This window comes from Mirounga angustirostris, unplaced genomic scaffold (genome assembly GCF_029215605.1).
Source record: "Mirounga angustirostris isolate CCGP_5_RB_7025 unplaced genomic scaffold, mMirAng1.0.hap1 SCAF_13, whole genome shotgun sequence".
NCBI lineage: Eukaryota > Metazoa > Chordata > Mammalia > Carnivora > Phocidae > Mirounga > Mirounga angustirostris.
In genome coordinates, this window is record NW_026991721.1 from 90359795 (window position 1) to 90369651 (window position 9857).

Here is a 9857-nt window from a genome sequence, read left to right on the forward strand (position 1 = left end):
TCATGCCAGCCAAAGTGAAGAAGTGCTAGAAAAGAAGCAGAGGATGTGGGAGGAGGAAAACAGGAGAAGAAAACAGAGTGAGGAACAGAAGGACTAGGCTTTCTTGCCAACTGGGAAGAGATAATCCTTCCTGCATGACAGATGTGCAGGATAATTTATTAGTTATATGACCTTGAACAATTCACTTTATGGCTTCAAACCTTAGCTTCTTTATCTGCAAAAGGGGCATTGATACTATCTGTGCTCTATATCACACAAAAGGAAATACCTTTGCAAGCTATTAAAGTATAGCTACTAATCTCTATCACTTCTCAGGAAGGAAGGCTACTTGCTGTAGCACCTTCCTCAGAGAATATTTTACTTCTTTATTCCTGAGGCTGTAGACCAAGGGGTTCAGCATGGGGGTGACCAGGTTATTCAGGATCTGGACAGTTGCATTGAGCCAGGGATTGGGGGTGAGCTGCAGGTAGATGAGGACCACTGGCATAAAGGAGAGGAGGATGGCAGTGAGGTGGGCACTGCAGGTGGAGAAGGCACGGCGTCTGCCTTCAGTAGACTGGATCTGCAGGATGCAGCACACAATGCAGCTGTAGGAGGTGAGGATGAGAAGGAAGCAACTGAGGGGCATGAGGCCCACACTGATGAACCCCACCATCTCCAGGGCTGAGGTATCAGCACAAGCCAGCTTCAGCATCACCGGGATATCACAGAAGAAATAGACTACCTCGTTGGGGCCATAGTAGGGCAACTAGAAGGTGATAGCGGTTAGAAAGGTGGCCTGAATGCAACCAAAAAAGGAGGTCCCCACAGACAGGATGGCACACACTCTGTGGCTCATGGTCACCGTGTAGCGCAGAGGGTAACAGATGGCGACAAAGCGGTCATAGGCCATCACTGTGTACGGGAAGCGCTTCGTACAGCCCAGGAAATGGTAGAAGAAGAGCTGGGACACGCAGCCTGCGTAGGAGATGACCCGGCTGTTCCCTGAGAGGTAGAAGAGCATCTTGGGGGAACTCACAGAAGGGAAAAATATCTCACACACTGACAGTTGGCACAGGAAAAAATACATGGGAGGGTGGAGCCGAGTGGAGGAGACGATCGCCAGGGGGATGAGCAGGTTCCCCATAACAGTGAAGATGTAGAAGCCCAAACACAGGACGAAGAGCATGCTCTCCAGATCCTCGGTGTGTGGGATGCCCAGCAGTATAAATTCAGTCACTACTGAGAGATTCCTCATCTCTGTCAGATGTTGGACTTCACAGAAAAACATAGGTGTCCGAAGTGTGAAAACTGATGTAAAACTGAGAAACTCTCTGATGGATGTGTTGGTTTCATGCTTTAACAATCAATAATCAACCTTATGTAAAGGCATTTCTACATAAAAAGTTAAAGAATAAAAATTCTTGGCTATATTCTGAAAACTTTAGTTTTGACCAAGTTAAGTTCACTGTATTCTCTTACCCACAGATTATAATTAAAAACTCTGGAAGTGAGGCACCTGGGTGGCTCAGTTGGTTAAGCAGCCCTCTCTTGATTTCAGCTCAGGTCATGATCTCAGGGTCCTGTGATTGAGCTCCACATCAGGCTCTGCGCTCAGGACGGGGAGTCTGCTTGAGGATTCTCCCTCTCCCCTTGCCCCTATCCCTGCTTGCTCTCTCTCTCCCCACCCTCTCTCAAATAAATAAATAAATCTTTAAAAAATTAAAAATAAAATAAAAACTCTGGAGGCGTGTCTGACTCACTCAGTTGGAAGACCATGCGACTCTTGATCTCAGGATTGTGAGTTCAAGCCCCATGTTGGATGTAGAGATTACTTAAATAAATAAAACTTAGGAAAAAAAAACCCACCCTGGATAAAATACAAAATGCATTTACCTAAAAACTCTGGAAAATAAACAGAGGAAGCAGACTGAAAGGGAGACAAAACCTGGAGAAGCCCACACAGAAGTGTTTCTACTTTTTCCTCTTTTCTCTTGTGCTTTTGAGCTTAGAAAGGGGGGTAACAATTACAGAATTGTGTGGTGGCTGCTCTAGATGCAGAAATTCCAATAGATAACCCATCTTTTTGACTGGAGAACCTGATAAAAGGTGTTTCCATGATCAAAGAGTGTGAGGAAATCCCTGGGTTTTTTTTTTTTTTCCTCTCTTTTTTTCTTCCACTCCTGCCCCAAGGCAATTCTGTAATTATGTGGCAGCAGTATGAGCAATAAAAATTTGGAGACAAATTCCAATTTGTGGACAGAGGAGTCTCACATTGAAGAGAGAGAGGAAGAGAATATTTGTGTGAAAACAAACATACCAGACTATATATTTATGATGTATTTTGAATGTTTGTTATACTTTAATAAAACTGTTAACTTAAGCAAAGAAAGAGATAGAAAGAAAATAACCCCAAACCAACATGTAGTTACAATGCTAGATGCAGAGAAGAATGAAGACTCCAAAGAAAGAGTCAGTGACATCCTGAAAAAAAAAGTCATCTGTGTTTACCAGCTTGTTTCTTGTTACTCACTCTAGACATACTAGAACATTCTCTGTGTGAACTTCTGACTTAATTAGACTCTGACCTTGAAGAAGGTTCATCATAGCATCACCCTGGAAACCTTCCTCCTTCAGTCAGTGAAGACTCAGAGTTCTCCAATCCTTGACTGTCACAAGGCACAATGATTAATTTGCCCTTCCAGGTACTATCTCTAAGGCAATGAGTCCATGATCCTCTTGATTTCTAAGTCTTTTTCAAGTAAGAGTCATCTTCAAGAACTAAAAATCTAGCAGCTCCCAACAATTGGATCCCAACACTTCAGTGGATAAGAAGCCAAAGGTGTCAGTGACAGGTGAGAAAAAATCTGAACACTCACAGTGTTCACAGGGAACAGGGTGGAATTTTCTGCCATATGATAACAAGATAACCAAGTCATGTTCTCTGGTTCCTAGGAGAATACAGCATATCACAGCCACAGGAGCTGAGGTTAGGTGTTTATAAAAGAGGGTGCCAAGAGTATATACCATCAAGACTTGAATACACTCATTCCCTCTGGATCATCTCCTTCAGTTCCCTTTGGGCATTTCTCATGATTCAGTCAGTGGTAGCTCTGAGGGAGCAATTAGATTAAAGTTCATCACATTTACCCCCCCCCCCCAGAAAAAATAATAATAGATACTTTGAATTGAAAAATATCTTCATCCCTTCCAAGTCTGCTTGCCTGGAGAATGGACTCCAATACTGACTTCAAGGCTTCAGGCTAAGTACTTTTTTTTGCCTCCCATATTTGCCTGTCTTTACATGTGGCAATAAGGCAATAAGGCAATACCCTATTTTCAAGTATGTAAACATTTATAGGACTATGCAGATATCTGAAATGAGTATCACTGTTGTAGACAGGTTGTAATAAATAATAAGGAATTATTATTTACATGTTTTTTCTAGCAATTGCACCTTCCAAAACAGTATTAATAAACCAAGTACATTTAAAGAAAGATTATAAATTGTTAGTGTCTTTAAACCATCCCAGATGAGGGGCACCTGGGTGGCTCAGATGGTTAAGCATCTGCCTTCGGCTCAGGTCATGATCCCAGGGTCCTGGGATCAAGCCCCACGTCTGGCTCCTGGCTCAGCAGGGAGCCTGCTTCTCCCTCTCCCTCTGCCTCTCCCCTGCTCATGCTCTCTCTCTCTCTGTATCTCTCTGTCTCAAATGAATAAATAAAATCTTTAAAAAAAAAAAAACATCCCAGATGAAAATGGTTTAATAAAAATAACAATAATATGGATTGAACATTTGCCAGGTACTATGCTGATTTATTTTTATGTTCTTTTATGTTTAAATTTAAGTCCCAAAACAACCTTATTAAGTAGGAGAGGAATAAAAGCACCAATAAATTTTAGAACTTGATCACATAGCTAGAAAGTGACTGAGCTGAGATTAAATCCCAGGTCTGATTCCAGGCCAAAGCTTTAAATTCTTCTGCTGTGAAAGCTCCTGAGACATTTTGGTTAGAAAAGCAGAAATATGGCACATGTTTTCAAATTCTTGAGGAGCTGCTATACTGAATTTTTATGTGCTTTTTCATGGTGGATAACCAGTAAAAAAAGAATGGAACTAATAAAAAGTTAGATTTTATTTCAGTATAGAAAAAGAAATTAATGAGATAAGATGCCTTGTGAAGGATTGGGTTTCTATCACTATAAGAGTTTAAGTATGAGTAAGATGACATTCTTTCAGGGCTCTGATGACCTTGTATCACTAATTTGAATGCAAGATTATCCTACATACATCCTTAATGTCCTTTATAAACTTTGAGATTCTTTGATTTTATTATGTTGTTCATCTTTTCAAATATATCTGAGAAGATACAATAAAGCTTTACAAAAGGTTCTTCTACTGAAAAGGGATGAAACCCCTAAAGAAGAGGACTCTGAGCATAATTAGTCTGGGCCCAAATGCAAAATTCAGTGGATATGAAGATAGCAGTGTTTGTCTTATAACACTGAATATATCTGGCTTACCAAGCCATTAACTTGGTAATGGTAAGACTGGAATTCTCAATATCTTGGTGCCAAACATATGGAATAAATTCATACTTGTTTTCTAGAATATACTGTAGATACACATCAAAAATAAAGCAAATTCCAAGATTACCTAAGTATTACATATTCTTAATAAAAAAGGAATATTAAAAAACAACCTAAAACTGAAGAGATTTCAGGATGTCAAGAAATCTGGATAATGAATCATAGTAGGTCAGAGGATTTTTATTTGTTATAAATTCCATCTACGAAACTCAAGTAAGGGAAATGAGCACGAAGCATGGTTTGTAATATTCTCTGACTATACACTTTTACCCCATAAATTGGCACTTCAGATTCCTCATCCCATTTCACTTTTATGCCCCCTTTTTAAATAGTTCAAAAAAAAAAAAAAAAGATATGGCTGAGAGAATGATTAAGAGTTCCACTGTGGGGTGATATGGAGGAGGATGAGATAGCCGAAGAGAAGGTTTGAGCAGAGAAGTAAAGGGTAACTTCCCCAAGGTCATGTCTTGGAGTCTGAGCAGAAGACCCTTGAAATGAGCATTTATATTTGGTTGTTTGGATGTCACTGGATAGGAGATTTTACTAACATTGGATTGGAACACAAAATAAGTGGCTACATAGATAGCAAAGTACTAGCTGGAGAATGTTGGTGGCTGAAGGAAGCTCAGTGACAATGATCACTTGAATCTGTGAACAGATGACTTTGAGATTCTCAGTGTCTCATTGATCATGAGCCCAGTGGTTTTGTGGTTTATGTGCAAGAGTGTCATTCACACCCAGCCAACTCTGAGGTTGCCCATCCAATAAGATAAAATGTCTCTGAATCTCTTCTTCCAGGATTGTTCCAGATTCTTCCGGGGATTGTTGGTAGCCTATTGCTCACTCAAATTAGGGCTCATTTGCTAAAGGAGGTTCTCTGTTTCTTCTGAAGCTTACCTCTTTACCTCTCTCACTTTCTAGCTTATATATAGACTAGCATGCACAAGGACTTGTGCCTTTAACCTTAGAAAATTAAAGAACTCTAGAGGTGTAGCAGTTAGCATGGTAACATATAGCAAAAGAGAACATAATTCTGACTGGGCAAAAAATTAGTTATATGGCAGAAATAATGAATATAGAAAAACCAGAAATCTTATGATTTTGCCCTAACTTCACCACATGATTGTTGTATGAGCTTAGAAAATAAAAGAGAGGGGTGCTTGGATAGCTCAGTTGGTTGAGCATCTGATCCTTGGTTTTGGATCATGAGGTCATGACCTCATGGTCATGGGATCAAGCCCTGCTTTTGGGCTCCATGCTCAGCATGGAGTCTGCTTCATATTTTCTCTCTCTCTTCCTCTGCCCCTCCTGCCCCCATGATCTCTCTTTCTCTCTCAAATAAATAAATATTTTTTTAAAAAAGAAAATGTAAGTTAAAGGGCCTAGGAAGAAAGTTGAAGGTCAGAGGAGGCCTCTGAGCATGACTGGTCTGAGCTCAAATGCAAAGTTAGGTGGACACACACACACACACACAGGAATATTACTCAGCCATAAAAAAGGATGAGATCTTGCCATTTGGGACAACATAGATGGACCTGGAGTGTGTTATGCTAAGTGAAATGAGTTAGACAGAGAAAAACAAATACTATATGATTTCACTTACATGTGGAATCTTAAAAAAACAAAACAAATGAGAAAACAAAAAAAGCAGAACCAGACCCATAAATACAGAGAACAAATTGATAGTTGCCAGAGGGGAGGAGATGGGGGATGGGAAAAATGAGTGAAGGTGAGAGGGACGTACAGGTGTCCAGTTATGAAATGAATAAGTCACAGGAATGAAAGGTACAGTACAGGGAATATAGTCAATTGTACTGCATTAGTTTTGTATGGTGAGAGATGGTAGTTACACTTGTGGTAAGCATACCGTAATGTATAGAGTTGTCAGATCATTATGTTGTACACCTGAAACTAATGTAATGTATGTCAGCTGTACTCAAATAAAAAATAATAATAATAAAAATAAAAGGGGGAAAATCAAAAAACAAAAGTTAGAGAAGAGTGTTATATGCAACTGATAAACTATTGAACACTACATCTGAAACTAATGATGTACTATACATTGGCTAATTGAATTTATTTATTTATTTATTATTTATCTATTTATTTTTCAAATTTGAGGATTTATTCAGGGCCTGGATCAGGCTGAGATGAGTGCAAAATTTTCCACAGGTGCACAATGTAAGGGGCATCCAAAAATTCAGTAATCAAGATAAGATTTTAAAGCAATATTTTTCAAAAAAATCAAAATTGGTGCAAAAAAAATCCATCATCAACAAACTATCAACATTTTAAAGAAAGACAGGATCACCATTTATTTGGTCTAGCAGCATGTTTCCCAAACTAAGAGAGGTTTCTCCCACCATGCACATAACAACAGATTAACTGTTCTGTGCAAAGGGCACCCAGGTAACTCTATTTTTTTTATTTTTTCATTATGTGCAATTTAGCTAATTGAATTTAAATTTTAAAGAAGAGTAAAATGTATCTGCTGGAGGCAGTAACCAAGGCTTTATATTTAAATATTTAATAGCGAAGAATTTCCTCTCTGCCAGCATGCAGTTAAATTATTTGGAAAGAGTGGCCTAGATGGGGTTGTTTGGGTTCCAGATATTATTCAACCACATGATTTGCCATGTTGACCCATTAGATTTCAAATCTACTTAATTTTGTTTAGTCTCTAAGACTGCATACTTGAATTCAAAAATAAATTAGACTTGTTTCAGGGACTTCTTGGATGTTGACAGGACCTAATGACTTAAAAAATCAGATTTAACAAGTTACCATATCTGTGCTGTGATTTACAACAGAACAAACTCAGGACTAGTATTTCTTAATCCTTGGATAGAAACAACAAAGGATGCTGTAAGTTATCTTAAAGATCCTTATAGAATTCTCCAAAGTTACACTTAATTGATTTGAACCAAAACCAGAAAGCCATATATATCACTTTAAGGGTTTAATGGGTGAAGACCGCATTGGATGAATGCTGGTTTTCATATAAATATTTTATAGAGGGAAAGTAATTACCAAGAAAATTATCAAGGACCTACTAGGTAGCAGACATTCTGCTATTTGGAGACATGGCTGTGAACCATATATACAGGGGTCTCCTTTGATGGAGCTTATGGTCTAGTGTGGACTTGGACAATAAACAGACCACTACAAACTGGAATAATAGATGGCAAAGCAGGAAGATATTGGATTGGACACAAACAACACTCATGGGTCTGTAACTCAGATTTTAAAGTTCTGATTAGATTTCTTAGGTATGAAATAGAGGAAATAATTCAGGAAAGGAGGGTATGGGGTAGGATATGGTGGGAAAGAGGCTTTCCCAGACTAGAGATGCAAAAGCTAAAGAGGAGCAAAAACTAAAGATTACATAATTGTATTGCTATAATTTTTATTGTCTTTACACAGAAAAAAGGAGATTGCTAACCACTGCTAGAAGATAACTTTCATTATGGTTGAGAACTGAGTTGTTTTTTTTTTTAAGATTTTATTTATTTATTTGACAGAGAGGGACATAGCGAGAGAGGGAACACAAGCAGAGGGAGTGGGAGAGGGAGAAACAGGCTTCCCATGGAGCAGGGAACCCATGCGGGGCTTGATCCTAGGACCCTGGGATGATGACCTAAGCCAAAGGCAGACGCTTAAGGGCTGAGCCACCCAGGCGCCCTGAGAATTGGGTTTTTATCAGTTGTACAAAGGACAAGGGAGAAGGGTGATGGTAATGGCATTAGTGAGTGGGTCCATATATCCAGATCATCCTTAGTACTTATACTCAGTGTCTCAGAGATACCCATGAGAGAAAAATCCAGAGAGCAGTGACATCAAAAGGCCATAGGAGTAAGAACTAATGTCAATAGAATCCCACTAAATGAGGATGTATATTGACAAATGGACTAAAATTAAACATGTCAATCCATACAATCTAAGAGACAATGACTTAGACTAATAAAAGATCCTCATGTTATTTCTAATCACAAGAATATTCTTTTCTCTAACATTTTCCTCAGGGCAAATTTGACATCCTTATTCCGCAGGCTGTAGATCAGGGGGTTCAGCACGGGCACAATGATGGTATAAAACACAGAGGACACTTTCCCTTGGTCCATGGAGCTCACAGATGATGGCTGCAAGTACATGAATGCAGCAGATCCATAGAAGAGAGCAACAGCTGAGATGTGGGAGCTGCAGGAGCTGAAGGCTTTGGACCTGCCCTCAGTGGAGTGGATGCGGAGGATGCTGGAGAGGATGAAGATGTAGGAGCTAAGGATCGTCAGGCTGGGAGCAAGGATATTAATTGCACTAAAGACTAGAATCAGGAATTCATTGACATGAGTATTAGAACAGGAGAGTTTTAAGAGGGAAAGAAGATCACAGAAATAATGGTTGATCACATCAAATTTGCAGAAATGAACCCTAAACATGCAGCCTGTGTGAACAGATGCACAAACCAGGGCTATAATATACACTCCCAAAATCAGGGAGAAACAAGTCTGATGGGACATGATGACATTGTAAAGCAAGGGGCTACAGATGGCAACGTAGCAGTCATAAGCCATTGCAGCCAACATGTGACACTCTGCAATAGCAAAAACAAGGAAGAAATAGAGCTGAGTCATGCATTCAGGGTAGGAGATGACATTCATCTCTGTCACAAAGTTTGTCAGCATTTGGGGGGTAACGACAGTGGAATGGCAGAGATCAATGAAGGACAAGCTACTGAGGAAGTAGTACATGGGGGTGTGCAAGTGAACGCTAAGCCCTATCAGAGTGATCATGCCCAGGTTCCCCACCACCGTGACCACATAGATTCCTAGGAAGAGGAAGAAAAGGGGCAGCTGGAGTTCCGGTTTCTCTGTTAGCCCAGCGAGGATGAACTCAGTCACTGTGGACTGATTTCCAGGGTCCATTATCCTCTGAGTAGTTTCTGAAGGGGAGAGAAAAAACCATGGTTGTTGGAAAAACTTCATTATTCTTCTCTATTTAGAGTAGGGCGCCCCATGTAGATGACTCGTGGTTTAGATACTCTCTTGGTCTATAAGGTCATTTAATTCTGGATCAATTTATGTAAGTTGAGTTCATTGTGATTTAATGTTTATTAAGCCTCATTTCCAAATATAATAAGTGCATTTCATACAAAAATAGCAATGTTTCGGGGCCTGTGGGTGGCTCAATCGGTTAAGCATCTGCCTTCAGTTCAGGTCATGATCCTGGGATTCTGGGATAGAGCCCCAAGTCAGTCTCCCTCCTTTGCAGGGAGCCTGCTTCTCCCTCT

At 39.7% G+C, this 9857-nt stretch overlaps 2 protein-coding genes across 2 annotated transcripts; both read right to left on the reverse strand.

Moving 5' to 3' along the window:
• Positions 1–304: 304 nt before the first annotated feature.
• Positions 305–1237, reverse strand: LOC123856742 (olfactory receptor 10D1B-like). Its single transcript, XM_045892866.1, is given in 1 exon segment — positions 305–1237. A coding segment is annotated over 1 exon segment (933 nt).
• Positions 1238–8556: 7319 nt separating this feature from the next.
• Positions 8557–9550, reverse strand: LOC123856743 (olfactory receptor 8G5-like). The gene has a single exon (XM_045892867.1). The coding sequence runs from the start codon at positions 9490–9492 to the stop codon at positions 8557–8559; it is 936 nt and encodes a 311-aa protein (XP_045748823.1). The 5' UTR covers positions 9493–9550.
• Positions 9551–9857: the final 307 nt, after the last annotated feature.

What these genes read in the sequence shown, in the direction of transcription:
- LOC123856743 (XM_045892867.1), bottom strand. Translation starts at nt 9,492, where the DNA reads ATGGACCCTGGAAATCAGTCCACAGTGACTGAGTTCATCCTCGCTGGG.